General features: G+C 40.0%; 2 protein-coding genes across 4 annotated transcripts in view; one reads left to right on the top strand and one right to left on the bottom strand.

Annotated features, from left to right (window-relative positions):
* cga (glycoprotein hormones, alpha polypeptide) overlaps positions 1–27,335 on the bottom strand; it is a 121,311-nt gene that overhangs the window by 80,043 nt on the left and 13,933 nt on the right. The gene's annotated exons all lie outside the window — the stretch shown is intronic.
* Positions 1,744–26,808, top strand: impg1b (interphotoreceptor matrix proteoglycan 1b). Of its 3 annotated transcripts, XM_051953661.1 has the most exons (19): positions 1,744–2,726; positions 8,456–8,671; positions 9,843–10,009; positions 10,131–10,159; positions 10,836–10,870; positions 10,997–11,043; positions 11,156–11,305; positions 12,185–12,243; positions 12,518–12,717; positions 13,166–13,585; positions 16,083–16,711; positions 17,171–17,260; positions 22,314–22,533; positions 22,975–23,185; positions 24,495–24,680; positions 24,796–24,979; positions 25,503–25,586; positions 25,812–25,830; positions 26,151–26,808. In XM_051953661.1, exons 1-19 carry the CDS (start codon positions 2,660–2,662, stop codon positions 26,168–26,170), a joined length of 3,033 nt encoding a protein of 1,010 aa, XP_051809621.1. In that variant the 5' UTR covers positions 1,744–2,659; the 3' UTR covers positions 26,171–26,808. The 3 variants fall into 3 exon arrangements, with proteins under 3 accessions (XP_051809621.1, XP_051809619.1, XP_051809623.1); XM_051953659.1 differs by lacking the exon at positions 25,812–25,830 and having other exon boundaries at positions 1,745–2,726; XM_051953663.1 differs by lacking the exons at positions 17,171–17,260; positions 25,812–25,830 and having other exon boundaries at positions 1,745–2,726.

The raw sequence follows: 27,335 nt of genomic DNA, 5'->3' as shown, positions 1-27,335 counted from the left end.
TATTTATTGAGTTTTTTCAGTATATTGACTATACAGCATATGATGAGGGTTTGGTTTTACACAGCGGTGCAGAACATTTCTATCACAGTCTCTTAACTGCACAAAACATGTAAAACCTTGATCCAAACCTCTGTCCAACCAGTGGTGGGAGGGTCATCCATCCATCCATAAGGTGTATACCTTTCAGTAATCTAGAGTGCGGTCGTGGAGGTAGCAAGCCACAAAGAGCAGACAGGCTTTCCTGGGGGGAATCTTGAGCCATTTCCATACCAGATAGAGTATTTAATCCCTCCATCCAGTTCTGGGTCTACCTCAAGGCCTTCTACCAGTGAAAACCTTCAAAGGAAGGCCTTCAGGAGCTATCCTAATCAGATAACCAAGCCACCTCAGCTGGTTCCTTTTGATGGGAAGAAGCATAGATTCTATTCCAAGTTTCCAGTGGAAATGCAAATACAGAAATTTTCTACAAAAATTTCAAGGAAAAAACAGACGTTTCTGGGAAAATGTCTTTAAAAATTCCAGGACACTTTCTGTTGTTTTTGAAAACTTTCCTGGAAACTTTCTCTTTTACTTGGAAACTTTCCTGAAATTTCCCCTGAAAACTTTCCTGCAAAATTTTAGTTTTGCTTAGAAACTTTCCCATAAATTTTCTTGGAATTTCTAAAAAAAAAAAATCCTGCAAAATTCCCATAAATTTTCCAGAAAGTTCCTCAAAAATTGCCATAAGATTCCCTAAAAAAAGTCAGAAAATTCCTCTTAGATTATCATGAAATTTCCATAAATATGTCATAAGATTAACATGAAATTGCCATAAGATTCACATAAAACTCTCATGAAATGACTATAACATTACCATTAAATTAACATAAAATCGCCATAAAATTCCTCTGAAAATTGAGTAAAATTCCCATTAAATTCCAGGAATATTGCCCCCAAAATTCCACAAAAAAACTAAAGGAAAATTTCAGGGGAATTCCTTTAACATTTCCAGAAAACATGTTAGAATTTCCAGGAAATGTTCCTGGAAATAGTTCGCCTCAAGTTTTTAGACTTTTTTGGTTCACTCTCTGTTGGCATAATTTTCAGCTAAAACATACAGCTGTTATCAGGAAAAAACAAAACAAAACAAAAACAACAACAACAAAAGAAAAAAAAACAACAAAAGCTGAGTTAGTGGAGATGAAAAACTGAACATCTGACATTTTTTGTTTGGTTTCCAGAGATGCTGATGTTGTTCCATGCCTGTTGGATTTGTAAACTGGCAGTTCTCTGCTAACACATTAGCCATACAAACATCTTTAAAGTTCATGTTTGCATGATGTTTAAGTTGCTGTGGAATTGTGGCCCCAAATGACCACAAAGCCCTGATTAATGCAGCTTTAAAACGTGCCACTCGAGAGTTCGGCAACAATCATTAGCTCAGATTACTGGGTCAGAAACCTGCCTGGACAGATTATGTATATCTGGAACAATCTTATTTACTGCAGAAAATTGCTAACAACCAAGAAGGGCAGCTAATCCTCTTCAAGACGAGAGGGTGGAGACTAACTACATGGAGCCGTGCCACCCTGACCGACCATAAGAGAAAAGGAGGCCACACATTTCTCTGCTCACTACTTTCAGTGCAGCCATCATTTCTTAACTACTCCTTTTTTTAAATTTAAAAGAAGCAAGTTTCATTCGATAGGACAAATGGGAAGAGGATAATTTACAGTGCAACTGGAGTAACTGAGCAACTAAAAACACCTCAGGACTTGCTGTCAGGCTCATTTGTTTACTATAGTTCAAGGTTAAAGGGATAGATAACAGAGAAGGACAATCAAGGTGGCTCTCTAGTGTCAAAAAACAGAAGAAAGAAAGGGCAAGGTTAAATGTAGATGCTTCTCTTCAGAGGAGGCATATTGTTAGGCTGGCCGCGTGGTTTACAGTGCAGAGCAAAACTGCAATCTTGACCTCATTTGACACCCAAATCACTGGCCTGAGAGGCAGGGATTTACTGGGCACCCTGGAGGAAGGCTGAAAGAGTTAGGCAGCCTGGCTGTAGAGGCAAACAAGAATGCACAAAGAGGCTGGATGTCAGTGATCAAACTGCTGCGACTCGGGGGGAGTAGTTATCTGGTCTTGACTGGTTGGCAGATTCCCAAGTTTGTTTAGCTGACAGATGAGGGTCCAGAAGGTGGCTAACAGGATGAGGCCAGGCGGCCACGTGGCTCTGCAGGGATTACAAGCACCAAGAAGAAGGTAAAGAGATTAAACCGAAAGCGGAGCTTGCTTTTTTAACCTCGTCACTGTTGTCACACTGACAGCAAAGAAGGAAACTCCTGAGCCAAAATTCATTCCCAGATTCGGCTTCCTCTACCTCTCCTCCCTCCCTCGCTCCCTCTGCTCATCCATCCATGCAGCCACCTCTACTGGTCTACTGGGATCCAACACCGTCCAGGAACTAACTACTTTGGAAACTGAGCCGGAGCACAAACATAGGAGTGGAGTGGACTCCCTTGTTTGGTGCGTGCCGACAGCTCGCCAGCACCAATGAGGAGAGTCGTGCACACTCTGCTAATGGACTTGACATAAAGAGATTCTGGATTTTACTGTTGTTCGCAACAGTCTCTTTGCAAATGAAAACTTCGGGCTTGATAAACACATAAATTAGCCCAACATGCTTTTGAAGTCAGGATTATTCCTCGCTTTGTGTCTGTTTACCCTCCAAGCAAGTCAAATCAAAGGTAAGAAGCCTGTAGAAATGCTGGATTTGTGACTGGAAAAAGAGAAGACTTCTGAGTTGATGCAGCAAATTTCAATATTTGTCTTTTTAAGTGATGGACAGCTTTTTTTTATAAGCACTGTTAGAACGTCTTGTTAGATGAAGCTCACTTTAGGGCAACAGTTTTTGCAAGTTCAGGTGTGTTTGTCTTCTTAAAATAGTGAGCCAATAACACACGTCTGTTTACCCTGCAAGCAAGTTAAATCAAAGGTAAGAATCTGAGACCTTTTATATCAAATAAGTTCTAGTGCATGACAGGAAACTTTAAGAGGCGATCCACTTCAGCAGCAACAGGCTTTTCCAATTAGAAGTGACTGTGTCTGCTATCTAAAGAACTCTGTCTGCACGCTGCAAAGTGCCAGCTCATCCTCACAAAGATCTTTCATTTTTAGAAGTCGAGCAAATGTCAGGAAGATAGCGAAACCTCTTTTAAGGTCACGAGTTTTCCCTGCGAATTAGATGGGCAATGATAGAGGTTCGCTGAGGAAGATGGCATCATTTCACCAGTGATAACATTTCCGTCCGTGCTGGGCTGTCTTGTTCAGTGTGATGTGGTCGGGCGAGCTCATTATCCTGAAGGAAACAAAAGCCATTCTGTTCCCCGTGCCGTAGGACGCTAATCTCTTCTGGCTTGTAATTCTGCTGTGAGGTCTTTTTGCGGCTGCACTGGGCATTAAGGCCCGATCCGACACTTCCCCCCCCCTAACTCCGACTCCCGCGCTGAGCCTCGTGTCTGTGCATGTGCACGTCAGGCTTCAAGCATCCCGATTTCCTAAAAAGAAACATTGAAATGTTTTGATGTGATTCTTTAGAAAAACACAGATGATTTGGCAGAACTTCAGACCACCCTCCGACAAACTGAAATGTTTGGAAATTATTTCCTGAATGGGTCTGCCTGACCGTCACTAAACCGGAGGATATTTGCCCGTAGAGCTTTCAGGCTACAGTGTCAACGCCCACACACTGTTTGCATGTTCTTGGGGTCGGGCCAAATTTGGATTTGAGGAAAACAATATTGTTCATTGTAGAGATCATTATTTATGTGTTGCACTTTTTTTTTTCCAAGCAAAGGCATCAATTAATAGCTGAGTTTGGAGCCTTTTGATTCTAATTCCTCAGTAAATGACTAGTAGCACATTCCTACTTAGTTATACTATGAAATCATAAAGGAGATGACACAATATCAAACGCACAATGTGCAACAAAATGTAACATTACAAGCTTCACGAAGGTCAGTTGTCTGTGTACTCGTATCGGAAGCTTCTCCATCATCACACATATTCCACATGAATTCAACACTGTGACAATATAAATTTACACACAAGTCATGTAACAGCAACATGACAACACAGTGTGCAAGAACCATGATATGGTTTCTGTTGCAGCATTCAGTCAGCTGGCACTATAGCAGAACACAGTTGCATGTAATGTCACAATTCAAACCAGATGAATGCTACACGATCCATTCTACAATAATTGTAACTATTTTTCAGTGTAAATGTTGTCAGTATTAGGGCTGCACCCACCTAAATAATAAAGTACCAGATTTTTTTAGTTATCAGATGGTCATCTATGAAACATCACAATATTATTTCCTTGAGAAAAGGTGGCCTTTTGCTTGATTTATTTGTCTAGAAGTGTAAAACCTAAATGATACAAAATAAGGAGAAAAGGCTTCATCTTGCTAATGTGTCATTCAACAGTTTGTCATCACTCTATCATCAATGTAATCAGAGCATCAGGATCATCAGATTTCATTTTGATTTCACTTGTATACAAAGTTTTGTCAAAAGTGCAGGTTTAATAATGCCTTAAGGCTGCTCTGAGGGCTGTTCTGTGTTTTTCCTGTGAAACCCCAAACACACAACTGTTCTACAGCCAGGTTGTTATAGCCTAGCCGCGCTAGACCCATGCTCTGAAGACGCAAGGGTCTAGGCACGCTCGACAGGGAGGGAGGCGGGCTAAAAGGTTGTCTATCAAATCACTCTGCAGCAATTGGGTAGGTATACAACCAATCAACGCAACGAATAGGCTCCTAGAGCGCCGGAAATCAGAGGATGCGGTAGTTCGGTGAAGCCTTATTTATACAGTCAATGGGTGAAGCTCAAGTATATTACAGACATGTTAACAGAAAGATTATTCAGAGACGGTGCTAATGGAGCTCAACGACTGTTGTCGTTTTTGTTGTCGACCCTGGCAGAGAATTAAATTCGTTGCCGTGGGTTGTCTAGCGCGGCTAGGCTAGTTGTTTCCGGTTGTTTCTGTCAGAATCGTCGCGAATCTGTCGTCACTTAGTTACGCCCGCCTTCTGACTCTACACTTCATGGTGATTGGTTCGGCCAGTTTTAGGAGCATCCAGCCTCGAGCCTTATGGAGGGTAACTAGACCCACCCTGGCAGAGAATTAAATTCGTTGCCGTGGGTTGTCTAGCGCGGCTAGGCTAAGGTTGTTAGGGACCGAGTTGTCAAATGACAAAGTAAATAACGGCCACTTAAGGAAGTCAAAATTAAAGAATTCTACACCACAATAAGTCAAACCAAAGAAGAGTTCACTGAAATAATGGACCGAACTAAATGAGATAAGTGGAAAACATATGATCAGATGTATTACAAGCACAAATGAGAAAACAACAACTAAGACAAACTAGCACTATTTCCCCCTCATGTTGCCAAAGCTCATGGTCAGTTCCTTTTCCTGAGACTTGATATTTGGGCTCAGACTCAGCCACCTCCTCTGGCCAAACCAGGATGGAGGACCGAAGCAGCAGACGTGGTAACTTAAAGTCGAAAAAAAAATTAATGAATTTATCCGGCTTAAACAACTGATAATCGCTGAACAATCCAAACCGATTGTGTGTTTCATTGAGATTACAGTCTAGTATCAAAATGTGCCAACAAACACATTCTAAACCAAACAAACCCTGATTGAGGTTTTATGTGTGACTGCACAGAAAAATAACCACAAAAAAGATAATAAGAATAAGAATAATACTATGGCTACTACTACTTCTAATAATAATAATAATAATGACGATAATAATAACACACTTAAGAACAATAAGTTAATTAAATAAATAATTAGCTAGATTAGGATGCATATCAAGCAAATGAACCAGGCAGTTTAAAATTTGACAAATTAAACTGAAGATTATATTTTAAGATTAGATTTAAATAAAGCAAGAGAGGCCATATGAAATAAAAAGGTAAATCGTACATAAATACAGAATAGAAAACTAACTGAAGCTAAAAGTAAGCGTCACATAAAAGCAAGCCCATGAAAGCGGGGTTTAAGAAGTGATTTAAAAGAAGAAGATGTCATAGGGTTTTACTTTTGTGACTCGTCACACAGGTGCCGGGCTCAAAGAGGAAAATCTTCAGCATTTAAAAACCTCCACACACTGCTGGGCTCCCACAGTATTTTATTAATAACTGCCACGCAACGTTTAGATCAATAAAATCTTCCCCAGGCACTTTCTCCTGCCACAGCTGCTTATGTTCAGCATTGCTTTTGCTTGTACGGGCATTTATTCTATTGCGTTCACCCACTGCAGACGCCAATACACACACATTCATAACATGCTCCCACTTTACACACACACACAGAGTCTGGACTGCTTCTGTATTATGCAGCTGCTTGTGGTCCAGTTTTGATCTGCTCTGCTCTGGTGCAGAATATCATTTTGCACATGAACAATTTACTTCCAAACATGGCCCTCTTGTTTAGAAGAAGAAAATACAGCTGAGAGCTCTGTGTCGAATGCAGCTGTAACGGTGATTATGCTGTTTACATTCACTTGCTCTTTTAATTTTTCATTCTGCTTGATAACCCGGAGGAGGCACAGTTTCTTATTTGGGTTCGATGACCGGAGTATCATAAATAAATCCTATTGTCTTAACAAGTCCTTTCCACCTGGCATCACAATGAGAGCCTGTCTTCCTTACATAGCTTTATTCAGTGGGGTAACTGTGCTGTGAGTGGGTTAACGGTGCAGAATTACATTTCATGTAATGCCTCACGAGTGTGACTGAGCTTTACAACTTATTTTCTTTACTAATGTGACCGGAAAATTAGGGCAGCTCTCCTCATTCAGTGTCCAAGTGACATCATTTATGGAAACAGGCATGTCAGTGTTGTTGCTTGAATGTTTTCATGTGGCAGGATTGATGTTGCTAACTGCAGCGGCTCGTTTTAATCTCTGAGGTTTGCTGCACATCCTTATTCAGCGGTAATCCGCACGCGTGCATTTCCGCTCATTCACACCTGGATGGCGGCTTCAGTGATACAATGTGCACGGGTCAAATCATGAAAGGGCATCACACGTCTGCATCTCAGAAGCACTGAAGCATCCATTCAGTCACAAACCAGCACCTTTAGGCTCCAGATGTTTTCATACTACACCGAACTCTAAAGCTCAAATTGCACTTTAGAGAGGATTTCTTTGTGTTCTACGGTCTTTAAATAGATTTCTGCAAAAGCTGTTTATAAGCAAGCAGCTGGTGAGTTACAGTAAGAGAGCAGCCATGAGGCCCCTTGTTGGATTAAGTATCTGTCAAGTTAAATTGCTGCTCCTGATTCTTAACACAACAAGACAAGTAAAAGGTATTATTTAAAGGAGTACTCTGGTAATTCAGTTTTCCATACAGCTGCAGGAGCAGCAAGAGCCAGCGAAGCACTACAGTGATGATTCTCACTCAGGACATGAGCTTGTGAACTTCTAATAATGCAGTTGGATGAGTTGTTCCAATTAGATGCTCCTATGCTGCATTTGATAGCAACTGGGAACTCAAAGTTTCTGATATTCTACTAGAAAAAAAAAACAAAGAACAGCGCAAGAAGTCAGATTTCCTCCATGGTAACTCGATGTTTTTCAACCTTGTCGTCCACATTTTCTCATAAATACAGTTAGTGTTGTGTCTAAAACATGATGTAGCTTTTGTCTTTTGTTGCTCCTAGTCTTCAACTAAGTTAACATGTTGGTTGATAACTTTATTTTTTTCCACTTTGTACATTGAACACATAGCAGTAAAAATTTTTTTGAGGATTCACTTCCCACCTCTGAGGTACATTCAAGGCAGCATTCTTCTAGATACTCAAAATCTAATTGCATTTTGATACAGAGTGTTGTTTTCTCCGACTTTTAAACTACTTTCCAGAGACACACACACCATTATAAAGCCGTTTTGACAGGATAAAAAGTGATCCTTGAGACGAAAAAAAATGATCTTTAGGTTTAAAACAGGTGGAGCAGTCCATTAACACGGTCCTCTCTTGCTGATACTTTCCACAACATTTCTGCAACATGTTTTAAATTGACGGATAATTCAAAATCAAATACATTTATCTATATTGGAAAAGCTTTTTCCCAGCATCCTCTGCTTTCTTCTGCCACAAGAGATTAAACTGTGAACAAGCTCCATCTTAATACAAACCATTTGGCTTAATTTATGCACAGTATGTCACTAACTACAAGGCATTTAGCACATGGAGCGCAGTTGTGTCTCTATATTGTCACCCATCAGTTGTTAATTACACCAATCATCCACACAGAGAGATCTCACACTGACATGACAGTCCACTAAATTATAGCCACTTATCATGAAGAGTTTAATTATTCCTGCTTACTGTAATTTAACAGTGTTGTCTGCTGTAAAAAATAAAAATAAACCTAACCTTTCAACTCTCCTCTTGCAGACCTTCATGATCATGGTTTTTCTGGACTCAGGGATATAAAGTACCGGCACTTCCTGGAAGCCTCTCGACCAATCAGACATGGAACCAACGTCAGAGCAGAGCAGGACGGACGTCGGGCCAAGAGGTCGGCGGTCTTCACTACGGGCGTCAAAGTGTGTCCTCAGGAGACGATGAAAGCCGTCATCGGCAGCCACCGGGCCTATTACAAACTCAGAGGTACGAGGAAGTGGCTGCTGTTAGACTTCCATGCAAACTTTTACTGTAAATTCACTTCTTAAAGTTTCATTTTTTGCATAATCACGATGAAGCATCTCATGGTGCAATAAATAAGCCTTTCCTAAAACACTGACTCTGTGTCAAACGAGAATTAAGCACTTAATCAAACAGAGCTGTCTTAGCTGCTGAATAAATCGCTCTGCTTTGATGATTTTTGCCGTCAGAACATTTTGCAATGATGAGAAACAGATATTTTAATACCCTCAAATATGCACAGTTCTTTAAATCTCATCAATGAATGTGCACACACGCACACAGCGTGATGTTTATTTGATATAATTGCCGACAGCCTTGCGCTGTTGACGGAATGCCACTTCATGATACACTAGCTGTTTATTCACTCATGGGGACACACACAGAGACACTTTATATAATGAACTTATTTGCAAACATCCAATGTCCAAGAGAGACGGACTGCAGGTAATTTAAGGGGCTAAGATTGCCACCTTGGCTGTTACAATTGGTTTGTGATGCAAATTGTTCCACAACAGCTGCCATGGCATCTGATTTTAAAATGAGGCAGATTAAATTGGTGTATTGGAGGTAATCGCGTCGCTCCAGGAATGAGTTTGTCAGAGAATAAATTTCCCACAGGCATCAAGATATTGGACAATGTGACGCTTGTTTCACCCACAGAGGCAGATAAAATGTGCTGAGGCTTCGGGGGGTATTTGTGCTCAAGTTTTAATATTCACAAAAATGTCATGGACACGCAATGACTTCTAAACAGACAGTTTGACATTTCTGAAACAACAAGCGATACTACCTTTTTGTGCTGTTTCCATTACTCCATTGTGACTAAACACATCTGTGAGGTATAATGTGTCGTGTTCATATATAAAGCTGCAGCGAAAGGGAGTAATAAACCATTTGTAATCTCTAAATCATGACTAAACCTCCACGAGCAGAAATGCCAAATATTTTCTTTCTCCTCAGTTATTTGATTTCATCTCGCTGTAATTTCCATGCTGTCTGTCACTGTTGCCAAAAAGTCAATTTTTCGTCATCTTTTGTTTGTTTTACCTAAGATTAGGCCTCACAAACATACTTATTTGTGTTCCTGGTGGATTTTCTTCTGATATTTTCCACAAAAAAAGTTATTTGTCTTCAGTTTGTCAGGAAGCGATTTGGGAAGCGTTTCGAATCTTCTTGGACAGAGTCCCAGATTCAGAGGAGTACAGAAGCTGGGTGTACACCTGCCAACATGAAAACCTCTGCATGGACGACCTGGCCAAGAACTTCAGCAGCTCTCAGGAGCACCTGGACATGGTGGCCAGAGTGAGTGCATAGTGTTCTACACATCCACTTGACACAACAACATGCTCATGCTGCATGGTTGTTTTCCCGTCAATATTTCATGTAAAGATGTAACAGCTGATATCTCTTTTTTAATTTCCAGAGAGTGGCTGAGGAGGGTGAAAGTGAAGGGTAGGTACAAACATTCTTCGAAAAAGTGGGTGTAGCTGTGCAAAGTGGAAAATAATCACCAGGAGTTGTGTTTTTATTTGTGATTACTAACAAAACAACAGAGCATGTTCCCTAAAAATGTTCCAAAATACAATTATATTTCTAATACTTCTGTCACACACTTACCTCATATTTATCTGTACTTGTATTCATGTTGTTTTGAGTTTATGTTACAGAAATGAACAGGAAGCGACACTGAAATTATGTCTATAATTTATGTAAAAGGGGGTGGGATTAAATAAGTTTGCTTCTTCCCACTCCCTTTCAGGCACTCTATATGGGCTATGTAAGGACATGTATTACCTGTCCAGTTACTGTTGTGTACATGATACCTGCATTGAAATCATGTTGTCTGAAAGTCATTGCCTGAAATAAACTATTAACTAACTAATATATTAATAAAAATCTTCAAACAAAGCCAATTTTTTCCCCAGCATATCCAAAAAAAATCACTATGGATCTTAGGAAAATTAAATATGGATGCTACACATGAAGATTGCTGAATTAAAACTCTACACTATCACCCGTTTGTTGCCATGTCCCTAAAAGCTTCCACTGAAAATGAATTGGTTTGTTTCTAAAGACCGAGTACCACAGGAGCCATTAGTCCTAACAACAAGTATTCTTTTATTTGCAGAATGCTAGCTGTAACTCCCTCGCCAGACAGAGAATGTGAGTTAAACCCATCATAATCATTTCTCCTCAATGAAAGCAATTAACTGACTTTATGAGCTCAAAAGGTGTCAGTGGATTTTCATATTAACATCATAATTCAACCGGTGGTTTGGTTTGTCTCAGGCACCTGGACTCCTCCTGTGTTTCTGCTTCCAACTGAGCCTGAGATGGTGAGTAGACCAAAAGTTTTCACTCCAGAATTATAGTTCACCTTATTATTTTCATTTGACACTCAAAAGACACAAAGTCAATAGTACTGTCATCTGACTTTACGTTTGCCAGACTAAAGAGGATCCCAACATGGTGAAAGAGAACTACGAGGAGTACATTATTGAGTTCAGCATCACCGTTGTGGATCCGGCGTACAGCGAACTGTTCAGCGACCCCGCAGCTCCACAGCACAACAACATTGCACAGGAGCTCACACAGAAAGTGAGTTTACACACCTGCAGCCCCTTGATACAGTAGCAGAACGGTGGTTTTACAGCTTTTCAGTGCTGACAATGTAACCTTGAAATTCCATTATCACCTTTTGCCTCTTCTCAGCAGCAGCAACAACAACAACAACAACAAAACACTCCTCTGTGCCTCTCTAAATTGCTCCTCTTGTTTTCTCCTTCAAAATAAAAGCACAGTTTTGCATAACAAAGCAGGATATTTTTGCCTGCATTCATTATATTGTATTGTCGGGTGTAAAACTCACCCTGATTGATTTAACAGCTTTAAGGGCACAACCAAGGGACTTAAGATAAGACTTCCAAATGACTGTGAGCCTGGAATAGTAAAATCTAATCATATAGATTATCTCTGACTCAGAAGGCATTGACGGAGACTCTTGCCACACTCAAGAAGAATGACTTAAGAAGAACTTAAGAATGACTTTCACTGATGAAAAGTCACATATATACAGTTTCTTTTGAAAGAAATGTATGTTTGATCTGGAATAGACAGCTTGAAATGCTACAGAAAGGAAGAAATATACTTACCAAGCCACCTAGTTTGCTCCCGAATCGCTTTCCCTACTTTTTCCTGCCTGTCTCTTAATTACGATCATGTGTTTAAGTACATTATCTGCAACACCAAGTCTTTGCAGCAGCACTTGCACCATAAAAGCACCAGAAAATACACCAGCACTAGCAGAAATCCTGTATGAAGGTTAGGAACACTGCACATCTTAGCTAAATCAGTGGTTTTACAGGCCTAAGATATTATGTTGTAGAGTTTTCGTGGCCTATAAATGTGCATTAATCCAGACAAAATGAATAGAAAATTCTCACATTACTATCACACCTGTTTTTTTCCTGTCTGTAGATGCTTCATGCGTTTCAAAAAGTTCCAGGATTCAAAGAGATGCGTGTTCTGGGATTTCGGTGAGTTGAATGAAGCTGTGCTACAGGTTTGGCACAAAGGTTTTTGCTCTGTAGTTGTATTGGAGAGTCAGAACATATATTTCTCATGTTTCTCCCCTTACATGACTTTTAGTGAAACATTTCATTCCTCATGTCTCAAGGGAAAGTATAGCATCTCTCAAAATATCTTCTTTTTGGGGTCGTGACACAGAAATTTCTTGCCTGAGCAAACATCCATTACCGGTGAGGTCTGTCTGTTGTGAGGGTTTCTGACATGTTTTGTTGTGCTGATCAGATCAGAGGATGTGTCTGTGCGCTACGCTGTGGTCTTTAATGGAGAAACAGAGCTCGGTGATGACCCTGAGGGCTTTGAGGAGGCTGACACAAAGACAGACGAGGATGTAAATGCTCCCAAACTGAAGCACATCATCGTAAAGGCCTTAAAACAGGAACCATCACTGCCGCTGGACTTACAGACGCTCAGCTTTGAGACTGGTAGGCGTGGTATTTTACTTACATTTTAACTGAAAACTATAATAGATCAGTACTCAAAATGGAGGCTGCACAGTGACTTGGTGGTTAGCACTGTCGCCTCGCAGCTAGAAGATCCCCGGTTTGCGTCCCAGCCTGGGATTTTTTCTGCATGGAGTTTGCATGTTTGCTCTCCCTGTGTATGCGTGGGTTTTCTCATCCAGGTTCTCTGGCTTCCTCCCACTGTCCAGAAACATGCTACGGTTAATTGGCTATTCTAAATTGTCCATAAGTGTGAACGTGAGTGTGCTTGTTTGTCTCTATATGCAGCCCTGTGATAGACTGGTAATCACCTGGAGTTAGCTGGGATAGACTACAGCACCCCTGCGACCCTAATGAGGATTAAGCAGTGTATAGATATTGAATGGATGGTCAAAATGGTAAAGGTGATGTTTTAACTCTTCCTTTTCAGTAACCACAGTTTATCCAGTTGCGGAACTTGGGATGAATCCTATCAAGACTGTAGTATCCAAGGAAATCACCACAAAAGCTTCAATGGAGGGAACCCAAAAGTTCCTCCCCACTGTGGCAGTGATAGAAAACTCGCTTGAAGTCTCTGTCAAACCAGAAACACACACCTTAGTGCCTTCCATCGCCAACATCCTCCCAGATGCAACTTTTGCCGCTTCCGTGGAGACTCCTTTAATGGTAGAAGTAGAGGTGCAGCCCACCGAAGCTGTTGCTGAGGAGGTTGGTGAAGTTGTAGCAGAAGAAACAAAACTGGAAACTGTCACAGAGCAGGAAGATGAAGCAGAGCCTGAGGTGGAGGAGATACCGCCAACTGAAGAGGACGATGGAAGTGAGGCTGAATCTGAGGAGCAGGTGACAGAAGGTAAGACTTCCTCAGGTGAAATGTTGTTTGTGAAGCGGGAGAATTCAGAGCTTTATTGACGGACCAAACATTAGAGTGTGGTGTGGACTCTGTTTCAAGTTACTGAAAGATAACAGCATTAACGTCAGGATGGAGCAACTTACTGCACACGTTTCCATCATTATCTGATTGCCTGAGAACCAGAAAGTACGGCAAATGACGGGCAGGAAAATAAATAAAGAGCTTATATTATGCTCTTTTTTTATATATATATATAGTTGCTTTTTGTGCATGTAAAAAGGCTGCATACTTACAAAACCCAAAGTCCACACCAAACTCTCCCACAGAAAACACCTGCCTGAAACACTTTATTCAAAGTCCATCTTTTCTTCTGTCACTTATTGACATCATCATGTAACACATTTGCATCACGTCTGTCTCGTGGCTAGGTTGACTCACCTCAAAACAATATGAAGGGTCTTTGCAGTTAGCCAGTGCTTCTTTGCTACACCTGCTACTGCTAGAGCTACATCCCTACTACTTATGTTGCCTCACTTCCAGGTCAGTTGACCAGTCAGAGCAGACCAGCTTTTTCAAAATGGAGTTCTTAAAGAGACAGCAGCTGAAACAGAAAGTATTGGACAGAAGGTGAGAAAAGGTGCTGCAGCAGTGGTCAGTATGAGATGAATAATGCCGTTTTTACCATTAGAGCATGTAAATATACTTTACTAAACTCCAAAAATAAAATTATGAACCGCTAAATGTGCATAGCATGGTCTCTTTAACAATGGAAGCACTCTCACACTAAGCTTTGTTTTTTTTTCAAATGACCATTTAAAGCGGAATTTCGTTACTTTAATACACGACAGTCAGGTCTTGGGTAGTTCTTTTGCAAATACGTCACAGAAAATGTAATGCAAAATCAGTAGGAAACTCTATATACAATTAATCCACATGCACTAGGTGTTCATTTCATGTGGCCTTTTAAATATTATCCTCAACTTTGAGTGTGACTTAAACTATATAACACACTAATAGTTGTCTGATTCATTTTACAGTATTTCAAGTTTCATATAAAACTTCATAGACTTTCTAACGATGCAATAAAAAGAATCACTGTAGAACACAGCATTGGACTGTCCAAATGAATAAAATGTGGCCTTTTTATCTCTTTTTTTTGAGAACAGTCTCATAGGAAATGGAAATGGCTGTACGATTAGACTTGGCGGTCTTGGTTTGCACATGGAGATGCTCCCTGCTGAGGCAATGCATCATATTAAACCCCATTAACAAGCGAGCAACCTGCCGGTGGTCAAGTCATTACAAACTCATGCTGTGCAGACAAACTTTATTAAACCAGCAGAACTTCACTTTAAATTCTAGCGGAGTTTCCAAAGATACAAAGTATGTCAGCCGTATCTCCAGGCTTCGGGAGAAATGCGTATAAAATGATGCACAACACATCTATGGCGCTTTTATTTGATGGAATGGTGCAGTCATAAAGTCATACAGTCTCGAGTTTGAATATTTTACTCGGTGTACACATCGCACAGCTTCACTGAAGTGTTGGAACAAGTTGATGCTTAAAATATATGATGCTGTCAGACAGGATGAAGTATGATCATTTAAACAACCCTGAAGTTACTGAAAGGAATAGTTTGTAAGTTTTGGTCACTTTTTCTAGAGTCAGACGGAAATCGATAACGCTCACATGCCTATATAATACAGAAAACTGTAAGTCGCTTGATGACCACTTGGCTCTATAGCAACTATAGGTTAGCACACACAATGTTCAAAAATCTTGCTACTAGCATTTTTGAAACTGATTTATCAACATGTTTTTTTTTCATTTTGTTTAGTTTGTACACTTACAAAAATGTTAAAACAACAATTCGTGACTTGCATTGTTTTCTAAATAGCACTTTGTTCATTACAATGTGCCTCTGTGCAGCATCTTTGCTAGTTGCCTAGCAACTTCACGGAGCCAAACAGACTGCACTACCCTTGCTGATAAAAAAATAATTTAGTCATAGTTATATATCCATTGGAGGTGCCAAACCACTAAGTTTTCCTTAATAATTTAATTACATTCTGTTACTAATACTTGCCAAGACTTGCAACAGAGTATCTCTGTGTCGGTACTTTTATTCGAGTGTAAGATCTTATTGCTTCTTTGACTTCCATCAGACAGTGGTTTCAGTATTTCCAACTCTTGTAAAGAAAGAAAATAACTGCCAAACTGCTCTGTGAAGGTTACACTTGTGCAAACCTGTGTGTTAAACGGTTAACATGGAGAGAATAGTAAAAATGGTGAAAGGTGGTGGCCTTGGCTGGCAGCAAAACCAACAAAAAACTGAAAAATTGTGATTCAGTCTGCCTTAAGCTTGCAGTGAAATCATCAAAGCAAAGAGCTTTACTAAGTTTTGGATTGCTATTATTAGCTGAAACAGTGTACCGTGATAGAAGAGTGCCCTGCCTGTCATGCTTTTAACTCTGCATATTTGACTGTTTGTTTTAGAAGATCCTGAACATCCAGAGCTCCAGAATGATCACCTTTCTGTGGCAACTTCTGGCTCCGAACCTGAAGAAGGGCTGATTGATGCACCTACTGTGATTAATCTCGACGCGCCACAGTCTACAGATCTGACACTTTCCGAAATATCTGTCACAGAGCCTCCAGTTTCCACACCGTCCTTCCTTGAGGACACAGTTCAAGCGGCTGAACCAGAAACAGATGTAGAGTCTTTGCCATCCCCTGTGGAGAGCGGCGAGGCCCCTGAGGATAGAGGTGATTCCAGTGGAGGACACAGTGGAGAGACCCCGGCCTCAGTGGACCTTCCTGCTGAGAATTCAAACATCCAAGAGGAAACAGGACCGAGCCAGAATGAGACGGAGGTGGAAATAACCAAGCACCTAGAAGAGGAGAGCGGCAGTGGATTCGCCTCAGAGTCTGATGAACGTCCATACGAATCCACAGCTGCACCCACCATGAGACAAGCCAGCACTCCAGTGATGGCAGCAGTAGAGGGGAGCAAAGAGTTGGTGGTTTTCTTTAGCTTGAGGGTCACTAACATGCTGTTTTCTGATGACCTTTTCAACAAGAGCTCCCCTGAATATAAGTCACTGGAGAATACGTTTCTCGAGCTGGTAGGTACACAAGCTTTTGTGCTGGACATCATGCTTCTCCATGTTTTGTTTTCATATTTGCTTTGGTAGCAACAAGCAGAAATGTGTGATCAGACTACATTTGTGCAATATTTAATGTTAAAGTTTAGATGAAAGTCTAATTAGAGTAGAAACAGTTTTGTGTAGTCCCAAGCTGGTGCTTAAAGTAGATTTTTTGTTGTCCTGCACAAGTAAGGATGCACTGTGCAGTAAGCCTTATCTTTGCAGCTTCTTTTTTATCCTAAAAATTACAGAAAATTATATTTAATGTATTTTTTCACCATAAATTGTATTTTTTAAAAGTGTTATAATTTACAATAAGGCTTTAAACAATCGCCAAATTGCTGGTCAGATTTGCAGTAAGTTAATGCTTTAATTTCAGAGGAGCCATTGTTTTACAGTTGAATAAAAAAGTTGGATAAATGATTCTGTTTCACTTAGACACAGCACTCTGGGTCCAGAAACTCGCCAAACCCTGGAGCTTCCAGTAAATCTGGGCCTAGGAGACAGACGACTTTAGCCTCCATACCGGTATTTCGTTTCCATATTGGAACTACATCTCCATAGCCTCAGAGAGTGCGCAACCTTTCTGTTTCTTTACTAACCTTTTCCAAATGCAGTATCTAAACATTCTGGAAGCACCTAACATTTCTGCAGTAATCAGCTTTGCTTTCATTCTTACACTCTGCTGTAGCTGCTCATGTCTATTGGCTGAATCTGTAAATGTCTGTCCTTATGTATTTGCCTTAATGCCTTGGTCTGTGCTACATTTTTATGATTTTTAAATTTTCTGTGACTCCTATTGGCCCCAGGTTGTGCCGCTCGTGTGTGATCATATAGTACATTGGGGCTACAGAGGTAACCATCAGTTTCTTTACAAAATAGCAAACCTGTGATGTTTGGGAAACCCAGAAGGTCATATAAAAAGACTTTAAAAGACTCTTCTGAAGGTGTTTGCAGAGTCCCCACAGAGTCTTTTAACCACAATTTTGATAACAGGCTGCCGGCTGCTGATAGGAAGCAAAGTCCTATCACGGGAAACAGGTTTAAAACATGTTTTATTTTGTAACACGCTGAATATATTTTTTCATTCAAGTGGTTAAAAGAGTCTTAAAGGAGTTTCTATTCATGAGAGGCACAAACTAGGGCTAATTTAAGCACAGCGTTTCATAAAATTTGTATCTGCAGGGGATTTGTCTGAAGTTGTGGGCAATAATACAGTATATTATTAGGAGTGGGAATGTAAAAGTTTTATGAAACAACAGGTAAACATGGATCAGAAATAGTTTGCTATTTTGGGAAAAAGCACATTAGATTTATTGTTTAACAATCAGGCGGTTAGCTTAGCAGAGCGTCACAACCGAAAACAGTGAGGAACAGCTAGCATAAATCCAAAAGGCATCAGAGTCTGCATACAAACACCTCTAAAGCTAATTAATTAATGTTCAATTAATACAACAACCAAGGTCACTGCACCCAAGCAAGAAATACTTCCTCACGACCCTTGTAAAATAAATCCGACCAGCTGTTTCCCCCGGTTTACAGTGTTTGTGCTAAGCTAAGCTAAGCTAACCATTGCTGACTTCTGGTTGTAACATCAGGTCTATAAATTGAACAGAATTGAATATAAATTTCCACAAGAAGGTAAATAAATGTTTCCTAAAATGTTGAATTATTTCTTTAAAGAATAACATTGCAAGTAAAGCTTTTGCAGCCATTTCTTTGTGCAGTCAAGCTCTTGTGATGTATTGTTGAAATTGCGTTGTATCAGAATTTAGCGAGCACTGATAAATATATGTAGAACTATACTTTCATATTCATGTGTACAGTGCTCTTCAGGTTTTCTTATTTAATGCAGTAAGAGTGAAAATGCAGTTAGTGTTGTTTAAACATCCAGAATTTATTTTTGTACATGTCAGCCTGTGCATTTGTGCATGTTTAACGCCTTAAAGATAAACCTGCACGGCGAATGAGTGAATTAATGTGTGACAGAATAATGTGATAATAGGCTTAGCAAATCGAATAGGAATGTCATGCAGCTTCATGCTTTATTTTGTGTTGCTAAAACTGTGTTGCTTTGTGCATGGTAGAGAGCAAACTAGCCCAGGGTAGTCTGAATCATGAGACCTGGGTCTGCCTTAGTCATTGGTTTGTGACTCGAGGTAAGAAGCTTTAAGTAATTCTAGTCAGTTCCAGCACCACACACATTGTGCTATTAATGGTTCCAATCTGCTTAGTGCGATGTCAGTGAAGTTTGTGTGGACATCTGCATGCATGTTGCAGCAGTGTTGCTCAATGGCTTGTCTAGAATAGTAGGTATACTGTATATATGTAGCTATGCAACAAGACAGTGGAATAAAATCGATCACAACTGGTCGAAGTCACTTTGTTTTGGAGCATTTCTGTGTTAAAAAAAATGCACACATTTAAAATTAATGTAAACAATCTCATTTTTTGCTCTTTTTCTGTAAGTAAGGCATGTAGGTGAGGACCATGTCTCTTTAAACCTGCACCCGTTAGTGTACAGAAAAGTAAAAAGCACCACTTGCCATCTTGGTTTAGTTTCAAGGCTTACCTCCAGGGTTGATCAGTGGGGACGTATTTTTAGGCTCGCTCAGAGGTGCCCTGCTTGTGCTTCTGTGTTATGTAAAGGCCTCAGCCTCAAACCGAGAAGGTGCATCGATACAAATTGGATTGCATGTTTGCTGCGATGCCAAGGAGAAGGAGGGGATGTGAGCAACTGGGGCAGGTGTGTGCAGTTCTCTGAGAGGGAAAGACAAGCCTTCAGGGTTAAGATAGATGGGAAATAGTGTATTACATTCAGATGTTCAGTTATGCGTGATAAGAAAATGGAATTTTGCAGGTTTGATGATTTTTGTGTGGTTGATTGAAACAGAATGGATCATTTTTCCGGTTATCCCTGTCAGCTCTAGATCCTGGTTATAGGAATACACGGACACAAGTTACATGCAACAATCTATCTGACAGAACTGATAAAAATATGACTCCATCTCCAATCTTTAATGGTTGCCCAAACCACGATTTCTGCAGTTTTCCTCCTTAACTGATGCATTTAGCTTCCCGGCAAAACTAATTTGGTCAGACGTTTGCACTGGTAAGTACTTACCGTTACCGTATACCATCTATTGTCAGTAATCCTTTAGAAATGGTCAACATATCTTCCTTTAAATGGGCCATTCAAATGCATTTCAAACGTACCCAAGCTGGTTTATAAATCACTAAAAATGTCAAATAACATACATTACACTGCCCATTTAAATGACCATAATGTAATGTTCTGCTGGCTACTGGAGCCCATTTGTGATGCTGTATAGTCACTGTCTCTCATATATACATACATATATATATATGAACCATTAGCCCACAGTAGCTTCCAATTCCCTGTTCTCTCTTGCCACATTACTCCTGTACCTACTGGTTTGTGAAGCAACCAATAAAATTGGACATGGAGGTTGGACTGACTTTATTTCCGACAGAAAAAATATTTCCATGGCAGCTTAATATTCCTTGTGATTTTTCATCTTTCAGCAAAGGGATGTTTCAGTGGGTTTTCCAACACAAGAACCAGTAGATACATGCGTAACCTCAGAGAAGCAGTGTGATTGTGTCAAAGTATGAAATTAAGGTTGTGTTTGTGTCACGTCATGTGCATATTTAGGAGTCTGCAGTAACTCTTAGCTCACAGTAGAGACTCTACTGAAGTTTGCTGTGAAAGAACTTCACTTTGACCTTAGGTGAAAGGCAATCAAGCCAGACTGGTAATCTACTGAGGACGTGTATAACTTGGTGACATTCTGCATTGAGACAAATGGCTGACCTAACACCAAGCTGTGCATCCAGTTGTACTACAAGCTGCTGCCCATTTGTCCTGGATGTTGGACCCTCTTATAGTTAACCTCTTCTCCCAGAAACTATTAGCTACAGGGAAGTAGCCCGCTGTAAACTGTCTGCAAGTGATAAGTGAAGTAACCCGATCAGAGCAGAGCTCCTTAAGGCCCCTTATCTCCCGCTCGACAGCCAGGCCTGTTAAAGCATCGTAATCTCTCCCTCTCACACTGCGGCGGTTTGATGTTTTGGCTCGTCTGTAGTGAACATCGAGTGGCTGGAAGGAGAGCGGTTCAGATCAATGAACATTGATGCAGGTCCATTACCTGAGCTGGTCAAGTTCTTCTCCTCCTAAATAACACCACCGTCATCAGGCCAAAGTCATAATAGATTGGCTTCTCGGTTATCTCGGCTGCAAGCCTGAGTCTGTGGGGATATTTTAAATGCAACAATGTGAAGTTAAGTTAAATTAAAACAAGGCTGCAGAGATATGTTGTTCAAAGCAGGTGTTGTTGATGCTGTGTATGTTTCTCCCTTGTGAGAAGCAGTAAAGTGCAGTATAAATGAAAAAAAATAAACATTTTTCTTTAGCTTTTTTTTGGCTGTTTTCAAGAATGAGCTAGGTAAATACGTTAATTTATAATTTAACACAAGTTTGTGATTAGCCACATTAAATTATGTCAGTCTCATTAGTGTTGGAGACGACAGTTTCTGCTATTCTGCTGAATAAGGCTAGTTATTTCCGGTGTTGCTTTTTCCTTTCATTACAATTAGATTTGGACACTGCCTTATTAATGTGGTTGTAAAAAAAATCAATTGTTAATATGTTAAAGCCTAAAAATGTATTTTAAAAAGTGGGTAAATTGGCTTAAATTGAGAGTACAGTTTGTTTTTTACAAAGTACCACATTTACGTTGGTATGGCAGTTGTTCTTAACCCAGTGTCACAAAGTCAAATGGGCTGCTCTTGAATCAGCTTGATTTGTGTATTTTTCCTTCGTAGAGCAGTTGTGACTTGATGATGGAAAGATAACCAGCAATATAGCATGTAAATGTTACTACAGGGTACTTTAGATAAAAGCTTTCCTCAAATAGCATATATCATAGATTTCTTGTGGACTTGAGGCAGTTGTTGTCATGCAAATCACTGTTCAATCCCCTGATCTTTTAATCAAGAGTTCTCTTGCTGTTTTTTTTATTTTTTGACTACAGTAAGCGTGTTCTGTGTTCTCATACTCATGCTTATAAAGTTAACCCTAATTTTGTTCTGGATCTAATTACACAGGCAGCACAGTAATGGCAGGATTTCATGCTTGCATCAAAATTTAATTATGAACTATTCATAGCGTTCACAGCGTAAAATGTGACCTGAATAATTAAAAATCAGCTGTGAAATGACAACCTCAGTTCTGCCATTGTGGGAGCAAAACCACAGGATGAAGTGAGGTCTCTGCACTGCTCTGCTGGTCTGTTTCTCAGGAGGATTCTTTACTGACACTGACCACCACAAGTCAATTAACCGAAATAGCCAAGTAAAAATCTGTGTCCTCCGTAGATCAAAAATGAAATCAATCTTGATTTCCAGCCGCTTTTCAGGAACACTGCATTCTATGGTCCTGCTTTTTCAAACTGACCACTAACTCCATTAATATTCAAATAAGTAGTTGACTAAACTGATGAAACAGAAGGTGTTTAAGTTCCTCACATATTAATCTGCTCTCCCTTTCATTCCCCTGCAGCTTTTGCCATATTTGCAATCCAACTTGACTGGATTTAAGCAGCTGGAGATTCTTAACTTCAGGAATGGGAGCGTAGTGGTGAACAGCAAGATGAAACTGGACAAGCCGGTTCCTTATAATGTCACAGAAGCGGTACACTGTGTGCTGGAGGACTTCTGCAACGCCGCATCCAAGCGGCTTGACATTGAAATTGACAGCCGCTCTTTGGAAGTAGAACCAGGTGAGATGTCCTCGCTTATTCAACCCCTTCACACTGATGCCATTTTCTTTTCCTTAAAATTGTAAGTCTTCAAGCAAAAGCACATTCCCCTGTTGTTGGGAGTGAAATCTAGGACTTCTGGAAGATGTGTTTACAGGTTGCACGGCGTGCGGGGTAGAAATCCATAGTCTGTACTTGCAGTGATTGTGCTTGCTCATGCAACAAGGTCGGAGTGCCTGTCCACAACACGCCTCCTCACTCTGCTGTCTGTCTGCTGTATAAATCTGGACGAGTTCACAACTGACCTCATTACAAACACACCTTGTTGAAAGCCTCCACTCACATCAATCAAAATGCCCTTTAACTTCTCCCCTCAATCTGAAAGGCTGCATTAACGTGAATAAGCTTCCACCTCTCTGCTTCACACTTCTTTAACCTCTCTTCTCTCTCTGTTTGCTGCAGCTGACCAAGCAGATCCCTGCAAGTTCCTAGCGTGCAACGAGTTTTCACGCTGCGTGGTGAACAGCTGGACCGATGAGGCCGAGTGTCTTTGCGATCCGGGCTACGTCATCGTGGACGGTTTGCCTTGTCAGAGCACCTGCACTTTGCAGCCGGACTACTGCCTGAACGGAGGCCTGTGTGAAATAATCCCAGGTCACGGAGCCACTTGCAGGTACACACAATGCTGACCAAATAAAGATGAGTCAGACATTTTACCAGCATACATTACATTTTCACTCTGCCTGGCAAATCATTTTCCTATTCCAATTTGAAGAGATCAAAGCTTTTAAATCCATTTTTTCCTTGAAAATCTGTCTCTCTTGAATAGCAATGCAGGTAGAAGCATGAAAGGAGACTTAAAAAAAAACATTCCTTAATGATGCACCCAAGGGCATGTGAGATTTGAGAGTGTATTTAGCATACCGCTCTGATTGAAGGACACTTACAGATGAGTTTTTTTTGGATTTATTGGGAGTAAACCCTCAAACTTCCCCGAAGAGCTAGAAGATAGACAAAACAACGTGTAAGCTAAATGCTAGACTCTTACAACCATTAACAACTCTGATTAACCTTAGCTTTAGCGATAAAACACAACAAATGTACACATTCAGTTCCATGCAACAATCCAAATTGCTCTTCTTTACACACAAACATACCTTGCCTCTTTCAAAGGGGCTACTAAGGGTGAAATGCATATTTATGCGCCGATTTCTCTCTGTCCTTTCCTTCTCCGTCTTTACATTGTCCGTAAACTAATTCGGGCTCAATTACGACAGGAATCAGTCTTTTCAAAATAAAAGCATCGACCGCAAAATGCATTAACACATTGTAAATAAAAAGGTAAAACTCCAAAATAAAATACAGCACTGTGCTTGGTTATTAGTGTATAAAACACGGCATTCTTGAACCATGTCATCCATATAAAAAAAAATAATGATCTCAATCAATGCTATAGAGATGAGCATGTTTATATATTTGCTTTTCACAGCCATTATTAATGTTAACCAGCCCAGTGTGTCTTTTTTCAAATGAGCTAATAAGAATTCAACAGCTAAATCAGCAACTAGGGCAAATATATTGACTCAGCATACAGTCCCAAAAATACCACATGTGAATGTAGCTGTGGAAATTGGCTTTGCACAGTGTCGGCTGCTTTATATGCAGAAAATTACATATTCATGCATGTATGATGAAGACTGTTGCGGCACGACTCGCTGTAATGTGAGGATCACTTGGTTGTTTAATTAGAAAAGTGGGTTTATTTGAAATGGGGAGATTGGAGCTGTGAAAACAAATCTGTGATGACTTGATTATTGTTTTATGCATATTTGTGCCGACGCTGTGAGGTGTTTATTAGGACACATTTTATTTCAGAGGGTTTTTGAGAGCAAAACAGTCACATGGAGTCACTGGGAGCTACTTTTATAAAAAAAATGTTGTCATTGCCTTCAACCTGTGTATTTGTTTCTCTCCTCCCTCAGATGCCCTGTCGGTAAATACTGGCATTACCACGGAGAACGCTGCAACGAGCTGGTGTCAATGCCGCTTGACCCTCCACTAATTATAATCTGCCTCGTGGGAAGCCTCTGCCTCGTTTGCGCCGTCATTGGTGTTTTAATATTCATCAACAAGAAATGTATAAAAACCAGAAAGGCCATAACTTTGGTGTAAGTATGAGCCCCCTTCTTGTTCATGTTTTAAACCTTTTATTGTCATTCACAGGGTGTTTCCTACTGGTTCAAAGGCGATCACATTCACCTCCTCATCTCCTTTACATTGTAGGCACACCCTTGCTCCCTATGCCTTTGAGAATACTCTGAGGGAGAACCCAGTATTTGAGAATGATGATGGTGTCTTAACTCAAGTGTCCACATTACCATATCCTTCAAGTTCTGCTTCCTCCCAATCCCAGCAGTCTGAGCAGGAACATTTCGCCTCTATTGAAAATATACACCTGAGCATCGAGGTACATCGTGCTGTGTGGCACTAAACCGACTACTAACCTCAACCTGCAGGCTAATACGCTCTAACAAACTAATAAATACCAAAGCAAAGATTGTGCTGCTTTCATCTGTCACAAGTTTCATCATTGGTTTGTACTTGGAACTTGACATTAAAATTGTCTCTTTAAAAAGTGTCTTAATACTATAACACAATCAAAACATTGTTTGAAGCTGGTCCTTGTGGTTGAACGTCCATTGCTCAAGGTCTTCATCTGCAAAATGAAACACAACTTTTAAGGCGCACATGATTCACAACTTTGAACAGATCCAACCAGCGTGTATGCTTTAAACACTGAACTGTGCAGTAGTAGCTGTTGGTAGAAACACCTGGAGTAGATTATTTAATTTCTTCTTTTTCCTCTGTCAGATCCTTGTATCTTAAACTGCTTGCTTTCATTTGCAGTGTGCATACTCACCTGGTTGAATTGCCTGTGGTTTAATATGACATCAATGAAGCACATTGTAAACATTGTCTGCTCTCCACAGATCCCCAGACAACTCTACACAACAAGATCAGAAAAGTTAGTCTCAGAAATGGTGGACTTTCATCACTGTATACCACACAATGAGGTAAGACCCTGAGAAACAAGCTACTCTGTCTTTAATCTTTAAAGCTATTGGAAATTGGGTGGCACAAAAAGCTCATAGTTACAAAATCTGCAACATAAAACTAAGTATTCTGAGACGTATAATACTTTTAAAGTAATATTAAGTGATTTTAAATGTTAGATATTCAATATGGTAAATAGGCAGTGTTGCAAATATTCAATAACTTTACCATCAAATGTTTTACAGCTCTATGACGCGTGCAAAGGTAAAACGTGTGCATGACACTGCTGATGATTTTTCACTCACAAACCAAATCACTGGTGACTTTTGTGCTTTTAAAGTTTTGCTTTACTTTAACAGAATCAAAGTAAACTTTAGAGAAGTCTCATTATAACCTCGTACGAATAGTTTGCAGATAAAATAGCACTTATCAAGTCTTCCTCAGTGTGCTCACAGATATTGTCAAATGTGCGATGATGATTTATACAAGCAACCAGCAGATGTACTTACAAGGGTGTTCTGTCATTTATTGTGGATCTCCACCTGAAATAAGCCATTTTTCATTCTTCCTCTTGTCTCCTCTAGACGTGGCGACGGCCAAATGAATACAGAACGTGTTGTCTTTTAAGGGCATCAGATAACGAGTGCTTTGAAGTTACGGTTGTCTGATGGCACCTTGTTCATCTGAGGAGCAGCTGATGCAGCGTCACGGTGAAAAACGTGAGGCAGCAAAGACTGACGGTGCTGTTACACTGTGTATGAGGTTCAGATGGAGGTACAGTAGACCAGTGATGAGTTTATTTGTTCATAGTGATGAAAGTGTCTTGTTAGACAGACAGCTATGGATATTAAGGTGGACTTAGGCTTCGTTCAAGTGGAACCTAATATTTATTTTATATATTAAACAGTAGGAATATTTCCTGTCTACCCTTGGCAAAGGTTGTTTTTTCCTCACAATGAGGTGTTTATTATTTACAAACTGATACACGTTGTGGTATCCTATGTTTAGTTTGTTTATTTTAATGGAATTCTTCAATTTTGTTTTGTCCCAAAAAGAGAATGAATGTATAAGCTGTTGACTCTGGTCGTATCACATTGTTTATGGAAAGATTGTGCTGGATTTCCATAGTTCTGTCCTGTTCACAACTTTCACCACTAATCATTTGTCTATTGAGATTTGGACTTTTTTATTTGACACATTTTACATCTAAAACTAAATAAAAGGTTGTTTTTGCATGAAGAAAATAAATGCTTTGTTTGTTTGTGGCTGCTCAGAATGTTCAAGATCCGTGTCCAGTTTAAGAAATTAAATTAAAAGCCTGTCATTAACCATCGTAGTAGGGTTAAATACATTAGTTGGTGTCGATTACATGCTGTTACTAGAAATTCTCTGTAAGGGTTAAAAAACCTACAACATGAGAATAATATGGTCCTAATGGGTCCTAAGTATTTTTATTATCTTGTTGTTCACTGATGCAAATTTAGCAACAAAAGCAGGAAACCCTGAAATATATAAAAATACATCCACTGAGGAGAAGTCCTTAAGTTGTAATCCTGTTGATCACTTAATTGGCCTCACAAGCATCCGCTCTGTGACGACATCTGCAGAACATTATCCTTTGTTGTTTAATTAGTCTGCTCGCTAATCTTATTAGCCGCTATTAGCATTAGGATGTCAGATCCATTACAGAGCACTGACCACTGACAGCTTTGTTTGTGAATTCTCACTTGTCAATTATGTACAGGAACTTCTAAAGCCATAACAATGAA

Source organism: Acanthochromis polyacanthus, chromosome 1 (assembly GCF_021347895.1).
Source record: "Acanthochromis polyacanthus isolate Apoly-LR-REF ecotype Palm Island chromosome 1, KAUST_Apoly_ChrSc, whole genome shotgun sequence".
In the NCBI taxonomy this organism is placed as follows: Eukaryota; Metazoa; Chordata; class Actinopteri; family Pomacentridae; genus Acanthochromis; species Acanthochromis polyacanthus.
This window is presented reverse-complemented; position numbering and strand designations above follow the sequence as displayed.

What these genes read in the sequence shown, in the direction of transcription:
- impg1b (XM_051953659.1), top strand. Translation starts at nt 2,660, where the DNA reads ATGCTTTTGAAGTCAGGATTATTCCTCGCTTTGTGTCTGTTTACCCTC. An exon ending in ACCTGGACATGGTGGCCAGA is followed by an intron (nt 10,010 to 10,130) that starts GTGAGTGCATAG and finishes TTTAATTTCCAG; the next exon opens with AGAGTGGCTGAGGAGGGTGA. An exon ending in CTCTTTGGAAGTAGAACCAG is followed by an intron (nt 22,534 to 22,974) that starts GTGAGATGTCCT and finishes TGTTTGCTGCAG; the next exon opens with CTGACCAAGCAGATCCCTGC.